The sequence below is a fragment of the Rhopalosiphum maidis genome, chromosome 3 (assembly GCF_003676215.2).
Source record: "Rhopalosiphum maidis isolate BTI-1 chromosome 3, ASM367621v3, whole genome shotgun sequence".
In the NCBI taxonomy this organism is placed as follows: Eukaryota; Metazoa; Arthropoda; class Insecta; order Hemiptera; family Aphididae; genus Rhopalosiphum; species Rhopalosiphum maidis.
In genome coordinates, this window is record NC_040879.1 from 72,992,902 (window position 1) to 73,008,649 (window position 15,748).

At 27.5% G+C, this 15,748-nt stretch overlaps 1 protein-coding gene across 1 annotated transcript; it reads right to left on the reverse strand.

Annotated features, from left to right (window-relative positions):
- Positions 1-12,299: 12,299 nt before the first annotated feature.
- On the reverse strand, positions 12,300-13,686 carry LOC113558344 (E3 SUMO-protein ligase PIAS3-like). The gene is made up of 2 exons (XM_026963802.1): positions 13,669-13,686; positions 12,300-13,523 (listed from the first exon to the last, which is right to left on the reverse strand). The coding sequence occupies exons 1-2, from the start codon at positions 13,684-13,686 to the stop codon at positions 12,300-12,302; spliced, it is 1,242 nt and encodes a 413-aa protein (XP_026819603.1).
- Positions 13,687-15,748: the final 2,062 nt, after the last annotated feature.

Consider the following 15,748-nt stretch of genomic DNA (forward strand, 5'->3'; position numbering starts at 1 on the left):
AACATTTAATATTAATAGCTATTCCTATACTAACTTGAAAGAGTATAATATACTAAAAGATACTATAAAATTTTATTGTTTTATTTTTTCTGTATCTTACATAGTTGGAACTACAGCTTTGGCTCTACTGATCGTTGACTCCGGCAAATTATACTCTGCCTTAATGTATACAGTATATTATGTAATAATAAATTATAATACATAATAGTATCACTTATTGTACAAAAAATATATTCTAAAATAAGTATTATGATTTATTTCTTATTAAAACAATAATCAATTATAATTTAACTGAAATTTTTATCAAAGTATCTGAAATTCTGAAAATTGTATTTATTTAAATTTAATACAATGTAGAATGTACAAATAAAATTCTAATGTTTTATTTATAATTTTTATTGCTTTCACTGAACTTATATGGTCTCGATTTTAATAATGCAGGTACTGTAGTTATACATGTTAAAACTAAGCTTTGTACCACTATAAAATAGTGTTTCGGTAATTTTATGCTTTCATTTATTGAGATATACTAAGGCAAAAAATATTGATATTGATAAAGTAATTAAAAACTTTAAAAAAAAAATGGTTTTATATTATGATATCTAATATTATAGTTTTATAAATATTTTTTGATCTTTTTAATATATAATCTTGATCTATAACATTAAAATTCATTAGTTATACCACATTAAAAAAGTGTTTGTTTATTTTTAACTAAAGTTTAGTTGTTTGAATTTAGTAATTTTTAAAATTTAGAAATATAGAATCAAAGAAGCTTTAATTTTGATTTAAACGTTATAAATTATTGAATTGTAGATATTCATTTGTATATTTTATTACTTTTATTTTTAAATAACAAATTATAATTTACAGCAATATACAGAAATTTATACAAATGCACAAATGAGTTTTAAAAGATAATAATGATATCAAGGATTTTCACCCTCACTTCCCAACAATTTATAAGTACGTGACTGAATTGATTAAAAACAGTGGCCCAATCTAAATAAATATAAATATAATGCCGCCTACGATTATATAATATGCAAAAGTATTTTTATAAAATAAAGTTGAAAACAATTGTATTATATTGAAAGATGTTTGCCAAATTTATAATTCGAACTGTGGAAGTTGTAATCAAGTGTCTAAAATATTATATTTTCTTCATTTCTTATTTATTAAAATGGATTTTCTAATATCATTAATTTGTAGTAAAATCATACAAACATTTTTTTGATGTGCAAAAAAATTTAAAATGGTCAAGTTAACAACATATTGTTATGTGATATGAAAGTCATCTATACTTATGTTTGGACATAAATACCTACTGTCAAACCAGCATCAGTATTCAAATTACACCAAATTATTGTAGTGTAAATAATTTAAAAAATTTAAGATGAATGACAAATTACAGGAATTAGGGAATTAATATATAGTTCTTTGGCTTGATAAATTATAAATATCTCTTAGTACTAAAGCAAGGAATAATGTACTAAACAAGTATCAAATATTCATTAAAAAAGTAGTATATCAAAAAAAGTTACCCATTATGAAATTTTGCAAAATTAAAAAAAAGGTGGGCAAATAGAAACAATGATTAATATTCAATTAAGTAATAACTATTATAATATTGTATATTTATATCATATTTTATTATTGATCAATATTATTATAAAATTTTGAGTTATTAAGTTAATGTATATTGTACAATTTTTATGTCCCCAACAATAATGTTAAATTTGGATTCAATTATAAGTCATTGGTATATGATATAAAGTATTGAGAGTGGTGATAGTTTTTTTTCAGATCCACAATACATAAATATAAATTTTGAAAAGGCAGTAATAAATGCCGCAAAAATGTATCAGGAGAACATTTAATAACAAATGGGCGTTCCTATCATCTATGCCAGAATACTTACAGAAAATAAGTAGAATTAGAATTGAAAATAAGATATTAAACAATTAAAATTTGAAACGGTTATAAGCAATTAATTAGACTTTGCGGTTGAAATTTTATTTTTTAATTATGTTGAAAATGTTGAAAAAATAAAACAAGGAACATTAAGAACATTGTGTTATATTTTCAAATCGGTGGTATAAACAGAAGAATACTTATGAATTTTCTAGCTGTGAATACTTATAAAATAATAATATAAAACATAAATGTTCGATATTTTTAATTTGGAAATAAACCATTTTATAAAAAAATATTGTATATCATTTTTAACGATTTATAAATTTATTATAAGAATTTGAAAAAAAATTTATATTAAAAAATTGATTTGCTTATTTTTAGCTTAAAAACAGTCAAAATATTGAAATATATTTAGATAATTCCCTTTTAATGTCACAGGGGTTCGAGGTTTCGTGTTAGGGTTATCGTTCGTCTATCTATTTTCGTAACGATATTTTAAAAAAACGAAGATTTGTCGCGTATACACTTATCACTGGTCGTTCACACCAATATAAATAAACTTAAGATCATTTTCCAAATAAATTAGTAATTGTCCTCAATAACCGAGAAATGTCTACATTTACAAAATTTATCAATTTTTAGGTAGGTAAATAACATAATTTATCTCGTTTAAACTTTCTAAGGTTAGAATTTACTTGAGTTCAAGAGACAGCAATTTAACCAATAAGCTGCAAAATGCGCGTGGTTTTTAATTTTTCTACTACAATTCTGAAAATAATTATTTTATGATTATTTATGCTTGATATTTTTACCCCTATTTATTAAGGTGATAATTACACGTCATTATAATTTTAACTATTGTATGATTTCACTTTAATTCGTGTATGAATAATAACTTACAGTAGAAAAACGTGATTATGTATAATTGTTTATTTCGTTACATATAATGGATCTATTTGAATTTATTAATAATTAATAACTTAAATTCTTGTTTAAGTTTTAAGTTTCTTTACTCATTAATTAATTTAACATATAAATTGTTCAAATTGTTGTCTACCATGAACAACCATTAAAAATCGCCAGGAAGTTAAATCTTTTCACAAGTGACCATGTTGAGGTGCTTGGTTTTTGTAATGCTAAAGAAGAAGCTTTTAGTGCATACAACTATACGCAAAATAAAGCCTAGAATTAATAGTGTTGTTTACAGCTATTATGATTAAAATCAAGAGTAACACCATTCAAAGGATCCACAATTCCACGTTTAGAGCTTAGAGGCGTTCTCGTCTTAGCACAGTTGGCAGAAAAGGTAGCAGCAGTATAGATATTAGATATTAATGATTTCTACCTCTAGACAGATTCCACGGTGGTTTGGATTGGATCGGAAATGAAATAGCCAGATCTAACACCAACGTCGTTAATTGCATGGACCAAACTCTAGTAGCAATGCATCAATTCACAACAATTGAGACCTACATAAACTGCAGAGAATCTGGCAGACATGCTGTCCCGAGGTGTAAAAAGACTAAAAATGTATGAGCTATGGTGAAGTGAACCACTGCAGTGATTGAGTGGCGGCAATGATAGTTGGAAGGATTCAATTACCATACAATCAGACGAAGAAAAATTATCTGAAAGGTGAATGGTTAAACTAGTGTTTGCAGGGATTGATTAGTAAAACGGATTAATCTACCATTATTCTAGTTAATCCAAGTTAGTGAGAGCAACCAATTATTGGTTAAAGTTTATAATTTTCCAAAGAACAAAGACAATTGGCACGACAGCACAGTATCTAAATATATCATATTTAAAGAAAGCTGAAACTAGTTTTAGAAAAGAAAACACATCTAGACGAGTTTAAAAAAGAATATGTATTATTAAGCAGTAATAAAGAATAGTCAGGAAGTTAAAGAGATTATATTCGTTGCTTTGAAGCGAAAAATGAATAGGTACTGGTAAAAGAACGACTAGACAACGCTCAAATTACAGAAAATCAAAAATACTCTGTTGTACTACTAACAAACTATACAAATATTATGCTAATTTATAATATGTTCATCGAACTCTTCTTCAATGTGGGCCTTAAACATTGCTAGCAGAAGTTAGGCAACCGTATAGGCCAATTAGAGGAAGAAGCTCGCTGATTTACGAAACGTTATGTGATATTGTGTTGATGCAATGTCAAGATTCAAGCATTTCATACAAAACAATTTGCTGTTAATGGTGTGAATTTATGATAGTTGGATCCCTTACAATCGGAAGTGAAATACGGCGCTAAAGGAGAATAAAGGCATGAATTGCAGTTTTCATATGTTCCAGTATAAGGGCCAATTACCTAGATCCTATTTTCGGGCCAACTAGTGGAGCATTTTTTGTATCTTTACGTCGTTTCATGACAAGGCGCGGAATGTGCTTAACAGTCAGTAACAATAATACTTATTTTGTAGAAGCGCAGAAAAAGTTGGTTTCCTCAGTTCAAACATGGCTCGTAATGGGATAGAGTTGAGATTCAACTCTCCATTATCACCTTACTTTGGTGGTCTGTGCAAGACTGCGGTGAAACCTATACAGCATAAAATACCGCGAATTTCGAAGAAAAACTCAATACGTTGTCTTTTCAAATAGAACAATGTATTAATTTAAGGGCTAATGACCTTCCTTGGAAGTGATTCTTTAGAATCAGATGCCTTTACTCTAATCCACTTTAATGGATCATTATTATTACCATCTGAGTCTAGCTTGATAGAAGATATAATACAACATCTACGTCGATGGAAGTATGTGCAAGAGTTAAGGTTCTGGCGACATAGCCATTATCATGATTCAAGGATCATGTTATGCCTACAATGCTCTGATGATAAGATGTTGATTTTCTTTCTGCACTAACGAAGTTTGTCACATTGTCACTCCTTACCTTTGTTGTTGATTTTCATCTACGAGCAAATCACCTTTAAAACCAATACCCCCTCACTGACATTAACTGGTAAACGAATAATTAATTCCTTACATTTTATAAAACAAATCTAAGAATTGATCGTACACCACCTCACGTTTATTCAAAGATAATTTACCACAAGACCACGCACGAATTTATGAAAAAAAAATGATTACACGTCGTGCGCACTCGCGTGTGTTGTTCGAACACTATCAAAGATTATCTTCATTGTGGGGGGACATAGTATGAGCCTGCACGTGACGTACCCTGCATCGTGATATTGAGTCTACACCAGGATGTATTTCGCGAATTAATCTTACCAATACTGGTGCTAGAATGACTAGCCGTTCAAACACTTCAAACTCAAAACGGCCTTTTTAAGGCTACCCTACCCCCAGCATTTAAAGCGATTACACAAAACATAGAAGGTTTCTCAATAATTAAAGGTGAACTTCTTGCAAACCTTTGTGAAAAAGAGAAATGCGACGTGTTATGTGTTCAAGAGACCCACCGGGATTGAAACCATTCAAAAATACCGGGAATTAATCTAGTCATTGAGTTACCACATCCAAAATACGGAACCGCAATATATTCCAAACTAGGACTAGTGGTTAAAAGCGCAGCCACCAACAAATCGAAATACTAACTATTGAGGTAGGCAACTTTACTGTACAATTACCTCAGTGTATAAACCACCGAACACAGACTTCACCTTCAAAAAGCCAATCAACTTCGACAATCGTGATACAAAAATAGTTCTTGGTGATTTCAACAGCCATAGTACCACACCTATATAACGACCAAAATGGAGAAAACGTGAAAAACTGGACTGAAGCTGATAGGTTGTCTCTGATTCTCATGAATCACCAAACATCGCCCGTCTTTTAATAGCAATAAAGTATCTAAAACATGGAGAAAGTTAAAGGTAGTGACCCTGCCGAAACCAGGTAAAGACTACAAGGACCCTAGAAGCTACAGACCTATATCTCCACTCTGCCATACATTTAAACCGTATGGACGAATGATTATGAATCATATAAAAGAACAAGTAGAAAGAAAACTTATTGACGAACAAACAGGTTTTAGGCCGGGTAAATCCTGCACAGGACAGGTACTAAACTTATGTCAGCACATTCAGAATGGCTATAAGAACAAAAAGTAACAGGGGTTGTTTTTATAGACCTATCTGCAGCATATGATACGGTGAATCACAGTCTACTATTAAAAAAGATACATAAGTGTACAAATAACTGGCACCTAGTAGGTACAAATAATATCTTCTATGCTACGCAATCGATGCTTTACAGCAGTGGTCTCAAACATACGGTCTGCGGGCCACATCCGGCCCGCAAACCCTTTCCATGTGGCCCGCAATAAAAATACATTTTAAACAAAATTATATGAAAAATTGTAAAAATGTTAATTTTTTTCTACGCATCATAAATACATAGAATATTATCTGACGTCTATAATGTTTTATTTTTACATTTATCGTTCAGAAATTCCATATTATACTCGATAAAGTATTTGAAATGCGATTAATCTAATCTACAATGATAAATATCATTTATATTTCGGTGTAGGTGCAGTAATAGTGGGTAACAGTTTGACTGTGACCAGTGTTGTTTTGTTTGTACTAGTAACTAGTCGCTATTAGAGTAATTTTAAATATAAGTGTGTACGCTTAATTTGTTCGTTTCAATGTCTCATATCAAACCGATGAAACGTAAAATTGACCAAGAAAGACGGGCTTTTCAAGAAAAATAGTGCTATGCATACATTTTACTAATACTAATTATCTTCCAATATGTTTGATCTGTAAACAAAGTGTATCTGTCATGAAGGAGTACAACATTAAAAGACATTATGACATACATTTAAACCGTATGGACGAATGATTATGAACCATTTAAAAGAACAAGTAGAAAGAAAACTTATTGCCGAACAAACAGGTTTTAGGCCGGGTAAATCCTGCACAGGACAGGTACTAAACTTATGTCAGCACATTCAGAATGGCTATAAGAACAAAAAGTAACAGGGGTTGTTTTTATAGACCTATCTGCAGCATATGATACGGTGAATCACAGTCTACTATTAAAAAAGATACATAAGTGTACAAATAACTGGCACCTAGCAGGTACAAATAATATCTTCTATGCTACGCAATCGATGCTTTACAGCAGTGGTCTTTAACATACGGCCTGCGGGCCACATCCGGCCCGCAAACCCTTTCCATGTGGCCCGTAATAAAAATACATTTTAAACAAAATTATATGAAAAATTGTAAAAATGTTAATTTTTTTCTACGCATCAAAAATACATAGAATATTATCTGACGTTCATAATGTTTTATTTTTACATTTATCGTTCAGAAATTCCATATTATACTCGATAAAGTATTTGAAATGCGATTAATCTAATCTACAAAGATAAATATCATTTATATTTCGGTGTAGGTGCAGTAATAGTGGGTAACAGTTTGACTGTGACCAGTGTTGTTTTGTTTGTACTAGTAACTAGTCGCTATTAGAGTAATTTTAAATATAAGTGTGTACGCTTAATTTGTTCGTTTCAATGTCTCATATCAAACCGATGAAACGTAAAATTGACCAAGAAAGACGGGCTTTTCAAGAAAAATAGTGCTATGCATACATTTTACTAATACTAATTATCTTCCAATATGTTTGATCTGTAAACAAAGTGTATCTGTCATGAAGGAGTACAACATTAAAAGACATTATGACATAAATCATCGTAATATTTATATATTACGCATTATATATCATTATATATACGTACGCAAAATGGATTCGGCATTGGGTATAAAATATTATACTTCGAGTAATTTCATGAGCATTATCTCCGCGTCCTATAGCATTTATATTAGATGATCATTGAAATGATTGTACAAATAATTCATCATAGTATAAATTATTAGTGTACCTACCATATAATAATATATTACTGTGCAACTATTTAGTAATTATCTACTTTAAATTTGAAAATATTTATATAATTTTTTTTTTGCCTTTTGATCTTAGTATTTTGAAGCTTGAAACAATGTTATATTTTTCTTTTACTTTCACTAGCATATCCTGATTTGCAGCTTGATACAAAACTCTTATTTGGCAATTTTAATTAATGAATTTACCTATTAAACTTTTGAAAAAGATATAAATTATTGTTCAATAGTCAATAACAAACGTTTAAATGGTTAGTCATAGTTCTTACAATAATTCTAATAAATTTGGAACAATATTGGGAGGTGATTTGTATTTTAAATACTGTTTGTTATGACTGGAGTCTGGATTCTACCTCTATAAATTTATTTTATTAAATTCGTGCCTATGTATAACATTTTTATTTATTTCAACTTGCTAGTATGATATAATCATATTTCATATAAATTATGAAATTTGAACAATAATACTATAATATTATAATGTCTATATACAATGCACTAAAATAGTAAATAGTTAATGTAACCGGCCTTCGAGTAATGTGGCGGTGCTTGGCTGTATTCGTGTTAACCAAATTAGTGCCGTCAAAAGTCGTGCCACTTTTTTCACGAAGTGTTATCACTTTCTCTTCTCTACATCGTGATTGAAACTATTGAAACGCTACTCTAGTTTCGCTGTGGCACTATAGTTGTTAATTTCGATCGAATTTTTCTTCCACGATATCGATATAATAAATCGTTTTTACTTTCAGATGTGTACGGCACTGCGGCCACTTTTTCAATTCTGTGTTGACAGGTTCTAACCATCTCTACAGAACACTTCAAGTGATATCAGTGGTTAAGTGTATTATTCTACTCGAAATTGTAGTATTATATTTTTGAGCATTTAGTTTTTATCTGTTTCAATCGCGTATTCGCATCTCCGTTGGTCGTGAACTGCCTACTATTATAAAACAACATTTGTCAATATCGTCAGTTTTCGAATCGGTTCGGTTTAAAATAACTGGTTGTTAACCATTTCATCAGGGTGTTATCGGCCATTCTTGAATCAAAAACCATGTTTTACTCTATGCGTCGTATGAATGTATGTACCTACCTTATTGTATGTTGTTGTATATGTGGCCTTATTATTATGGCTCGGAAATTATGGGAACTAATATAGGCAAAATATGAACGAATAAATAAGTATAAAATAGATACATAAATAATTAGTAAATTAGTAAATAGTATTATATATTTATATTTATTATTAATTTTGTAAGTACCTATATTAGTTGTTTTTTACACCCCCCCTCCATTTGCTCACAACCTGCCTGTAACTTCCAAGCCCTACTTATTATATTATTGTGTTAATATACTAAACCAATCGAGCATGGGTGTTGTACATTTACTCAGATAGATTATCTTAGAAATATTGAATTACTAAGGTAGATAGGGTTCTGAAATTGCATATGATGTATTAAAAAAAATGATTATTTATTTTTAATTTTTTAATTAAAAATTTGTAGTAATTATAATAGACACTTAAGACAAAATTTTTATAGAAAACTAAATATAGCGCAAATAGTACCTATTCAATATTCAGTATTGCATATTTAAATTAATCGAGCTTATAATAAAAATATTTATTAAAATACTATATTATAGTATTAATATGATATATTACTCTATTTTATTGAATTTTTTATCTGTGGATCACCTACTGAACAAGGAGTAATTTAAGAATATAAAAAACTAATGAAATCAACTTTGTAATAAATGACTACTAACTAAAAGAAGTAATATTATTATTATCCTTTGGAGAAACAAACATATTTCTAGGTAGGTATATGACCTCTTCTAATATAAATAATTTTCTAAATAATAGATTTGCCTTAATATATGGTATCATTAAATAATTTTAAATTTATAATATCATTGAAGAACAAATTAAGTCCATGTACAACACAATCATCAAGTTTATTTGAAGATATATTTTACTATTCAAATGTCAAATGTTTTTCATGTTTTTGGCATTAAAAAAAAAAAAATGTAATTATTATTATTTATTTATTTATCGTAACAATACCAAAATCTTTAATTCATTAAATTTCTTCAATGATGATCAGTATTAATCGAGGTTGACTTAAAAAAATATAGGATTTTGATATGTTACTATACAATTTACAATACTTTTGCTATACACATGTGTTCAGTTATCACACATAACACTTAACACTTTGAAACTCAAAATATAAATATTAGTACATTATTTTAACCTTGTCAAGTAGTCTATTTTAAATTATAAAAGTAGATGGACAAAAATCAGGCCTCTAATAATGTTTATTACTTTTATGTATTTTAAAATTCATAAATTAAATTAAAATTGGATATAATAATATTAATTTTGGTTTCAATGATTTTGCAAATAGGATAAAATGATTATTTATGTAAAATAATGTTTAATTTAAAGTTTTGTTGATTGTGACATTTTAAATTTAATATTTCACATTTTGATTAATTTAATATAATATATATGTATATATTGTCAGAAAATTATGTTGTGTGTAATTAGTAATTATCGTGTGATTTTATATTTGGTAAACGAATAAAATTGTATTAAATATTTATTTTTCTAGAAATTTTTTACAGTAGTACAACTCAAATTTATTCATCTATTGAAAGTGGATATAAAATCACTAAAAATAAAATAACCAATTGCTACATTCAACACTTTGAAGTCGGTATCTAGTTTTAAGATTGTGTTCAACTTGTTTGACTTAAAGAAGAAATGCAAACAAAATGGAAAAAATATAAAATTAATCTTATTTTTAGGATATTAATTTATTATTAAAAACTTGAGACAAAATGTATGTTTCAGACATTTGTGTAACTGTAAACCCAACTTACAGTAAAACCTTAATTAACTTGATTTATTTTATTACTGTACAAAATGCATAATCCTATACCACACATAGGGTTGCTAACCATTCAGGTGAAACTTGGATAGTACAGATTTTCTAGTACCTGTCCAATGTTAAGTGTACAGTTTACCTTTCAAATGAAATGTATTTGCCAAATTATATCAATAACTTTTCACTCATAAAAAAAAAAGGTTTTTATAGATGTGTCCAGTTTTTGAAATTATAAAAGTTGGCTGGCAACCCTAACCGTACACAAAAATAATGATACCATAAAAATGTATTAGAATTGAAACATAAGGGGAAATTAGGAGAAATTATGGGGGAAGGCTCAGCAATATATGCTCATACACCTATATGTACCTACTACAGAACTAGAGCTGCTCGTAATTATTTAATTCGATAAGAAAATTTACAAAGTTTGACATGCATACTAAACAATTTAACCATAATAAAGTACATATATAATTACGTGTCTAATCTTAAACATTTTATAAGTATTCTAATCAGAAAATATTAAGTTATTAAATTAATTGAATAATATCCAATGCTCAAACAAAATAGTCAAGTATATAACAAAATCAGTTCATCTAGTGATGTTAAAATGCGGTATTCTTTTTCTTTTTTTTTTTTGTATTGTACCGTATTTTACACATTTTATGCGGTATAAAATACTGTATTAAAAGATATGCAAATTTTAAATAACATAAAATGTAAACTTGATTATTCAACCCCATTGTCCATTTTCCATTTGAAAATTGAATCTTTATAATATTTAAGGTTCGATGGTTATAAATTGGAGAGGAAAAAATCACGCAAATTAATAATTTCGGTATTATAAAAACTATCTATAATATAAATAAACATTAACTTAAAACTAAAAATGTATAATGCATGGTTAACTTAATATTTAATGTTTAAAATTTAAAATTTTGATAGATAAAAATGGATACAAAGTTAACAAAAAAAGTTAAAACTAATACTATTTTTAAAAAATGATTTTGATTCAATTATAAAATAAAATATTACAGTAATTAAAATAACTATAACTAAAAGCTATTATAGAATTTAGAATTGATGCAATATTTACATATAAATTTAATTAAATAAAAAACATGAAATTGAGTTTTGTCAAAGTAAAAATATTGTTAACAAATAAATTTTTAATATAAATTATCCTATGGTACTTATAACATTATTGACAGTTTGATTGCTATTTAAATCAATAATGAGACATATATTCTAATGAGAAGGAATCACAACAGCCTACAGCAAGCTGTATCTTTATAAACTAAAAAATAAAAATATGATTTAACTATAAAGTTCAATAAGACATTTAATTATTATTATATTAATCAATAAGAGTAAATTATTATTAACTTTTTACAATTAATTCGGTTTTGATGAAATGATCACTTTTCGGAAAATGGTTAAAAAAAATTTTTTTTATTTACAATATCTACAAATTTGTTAATTAGATTCTTCTTCTTTTTGTGGATTATATTTTCAACGTTTGGATTTTGGTATGATCTTTATTTCACCATTGTTATTATTTCTATTATTATCATCATTTGACAATATAATTGTCGATTCAGTTCTTTCTTTTTGAATTACTTGAAAAAGCATTAGTTTTTGTTTCAACCCAAGTACCATCTTCCAATAAAATAACATTTTCACATTCTTCACTTACAGTTGGACTTTGAACTATTTTAAGAAAATATTCATCAATTTCAATGTTTTCAAATTTAACTCGTTTCTTACATAATGGACATAACCATGTTTGTTTTTGTTCATTCATTCGTAAGAAACTTATTGCATCAAAACATTGCAAATGTACACATTCTACACCTCGTGCAGGCAGTTTCATTCTTTGCATAGTTAATGGATCCTTGATAGTAACAGAATGAGTGCCAACTCTAATGTCGATTTCACTTTTATTAAGTTCCTTAATAAATTTTAAAGTTTTTTCATAGGCGCGTGTCGGTTTTTTTTTAAGTTCTACAATCAGATCTTCCCAAGTTAATTTTTGGACTACAAAAACACCAACAATATAACTAATTGGTTCATCTGACCATGACACACCTAATAAATCCCTTAAACCTGTTTGTAAATTCAAATATTCAGTTAACTCTATAGGAATATTCTGTCGCCATGGAAATGAAATGCTGTCGTCGTCTGTTGAGCTTAACTCCTCTGGTACTTCTGGCAGTTTTGACTCATCTTCCATCTCTAAATCACCCGTATTTAACTCAGGTAACTTACATTGACGACCATTCAGAGAAACATTAAGGTTGTAAGGTAGACGTTCAATTAATGATTTCCTTTCAAGTTGTTCTAATCTTAAAATAATTGTATGCTTATATTTGTTGGATTTATTATCCCATGATTGAACAATAAAATTTTTAATACTTTCTTCTATAAAATAGATGCTAATTAATTTAGAAGAAGTAGGACTGCAGTATAAGGGTGCTACCACAGTTTTTAGTGTCTTAAAGAATGGTAGATCATGTTCAAATGTTATGGATGCGGTTGGATTTATAACAATAGGCGCTGGAATTAGAGGTGTAGGTATAGGTTTGTTGAGTAATCTAAGTTGTTTTATCTGTTTTGATCGAGCATTATGAACTTTTAAAATTTCTTTTTTCGCGAAAGATTTTTGAGATGGACTAGCAGATGATGTTAAAAAATTTATAAGACGGTTACATAAAGACGTTTTGTTCCCATGTATTACCTGGTTTGGTAAAACACATAAAATTCTTCGTATATCTTCTGAACTAAATGTATGCACAATATGATGTAAGGCGTCATCAACAACCTAAAAACAAAATAAAAATATAATTTAACAAATAGGTAATTGAAAACATAATAAAAAAACAAATAATTTATAATGAATTAATAGTCAAAAATTATTCTTCATTAACATAGGGCCACTCTTTATTCTTTATTTATTATTTAGTTACTTTTAATAAGCTAATCATAGTCAAGATTGTTCTTAAATTTAAATTATCGAAACTCTTTTTTTACAACATAATAATTTTTAGAAATAATTGTTTTCCAATATTATTTATATTTGTAGTAGTGTATATTAAATCATAAAAATTATTACAGAAGTATGTTAATGCTTGTTTTAAACTTAAAAAAGAATAAATATGAACATTAACATTTGGGTCATTATATAAAACATAATCAGACCATGGAAAGCCCCAATAAAATCACCAATAATTAAAACACTTAAATTAGAGTAATAATTATAAATACATTTCACATTATTCCATTAACATATTTATACGAAACATTGCAAGATAGCTGAAAATATAATTCATTACATTTTAACTCTAAAATACAAATTTTTGTAAACGACATTAATATCAAATTATAATCGTTTTGGATTTAAATTAATACTTTTTAGAGAAATTCGTTATAATACCCTTCTCTCTCCCCTCTTTTTTTATTGAATATTATTTGTCAGAGTTGATAAATTGAATGATATAACTAATGTATTTGCTAATTATTTTTCATTAAGTTATGATACTAATAACTACTATCAATATCCATTTAAATGTTTTGTTCAATACATATTATCAACAAGTTTTAGTTTTTAATGGTTTCATATTTGATAGTAAAATTATTGGTTTTCTTTGTCCACTCAATAACAAATCTTGTAAAAAGCCAGACAGTATCCCATTATTATCTTTATTAAGTGAATAGATACATTAGTTATAGAATTTACAAAAAAAGCGGGAAAATATATGAGTCAAGAACAATTTGGCTTTCATAATGGACTTAGAACTAGAGAGAATTTATTTAGTACACAAATACTTATTCAAAGATGAAGAGATATCAACTAAAAAAAATAATTGTGATTCATCGATTTATTTAGAGAAATCATTTGATAAGGTAAGGTATGAAAAACTGTGAGTTTTTACAGCTGAATAACAAAAACTTGGTATAGATGGAAAAGACTTACAATTCATAGGAAATTTAACTTTGGGAAAATGCGGAAGAGGACATTTTCATAAATAGAAAAAATAGAAATGTTATTAACATCCTGAGATACGAAGATAATTTATTTAATTATTGATTTGGATTATTTTCGGCCTCATTTAATATGAGCATGATAACCTGATTTATAATTTTTTATTTCTCCATGTGAGACTACCCGAAAGAAAGTGTTTGAAAAAATCTGTTTTACTCATTGGAAGAACTTTAAGCTTAAGAAGGAAACGATGCTACCCGTTAATAAGAGCTTGAAAATTTCCTTCGTCAATGAATCACTGTTAAAAGCCTTCATGTTCCTGATATAATTTTCAATACTTGATGCATAAAATAGCATAATCAACTGAATAATATAAAATAAACCTCATCACTATATGTTGCGTCTTTTTTATTTTTTCAATATTATTTCAAAATTGTATTATTTGTTTTGCCGCACAATGATTTAATCAATTAATATGAACTATGTACAAGATACTGTGCATATTGGTACCAAGATACAATTCAACTTTCTGTTACCTTGAATCAATTTACCTATTATCTGTATCATTTACGATGAATTATTAATAAGTCAACATTTATTAACCTTTACGCATTTTAACTAAAAGACGAAAAAAATTGAATTTTTATTAGCGGAAAAATTAAAATTGCGTTCTCCTAATTAATTTTAAATGAAAATACCAGATGATTACAGAATTCATTTCTAAAATGAATGAACAATATTTTGTTATTATTCTTGGTTAAAAAAAATTATTATTTAAGAAAAAAAATACCGTTGAAAGCGCCCGAATACTTTTTAAGAATCTTGAGACCTATAGTAAAATTAAAGAGTTTATCTCGAAATTTAATTATATAAACACTAATTTATAATTTTTCATTGAATTAAATTCCACGTCATTAGTTCAATTGATAAACGTATTCAAAAATATTAACAATAACTTCAAGTTTACTAAATTTCTATCGTGGCTTTTTAGCAGCAAGAATGTGCAGAACTTTATAATAACTCAAACTATGACAATAAGTAAAAGTTCCGCTGTATCTTAATTT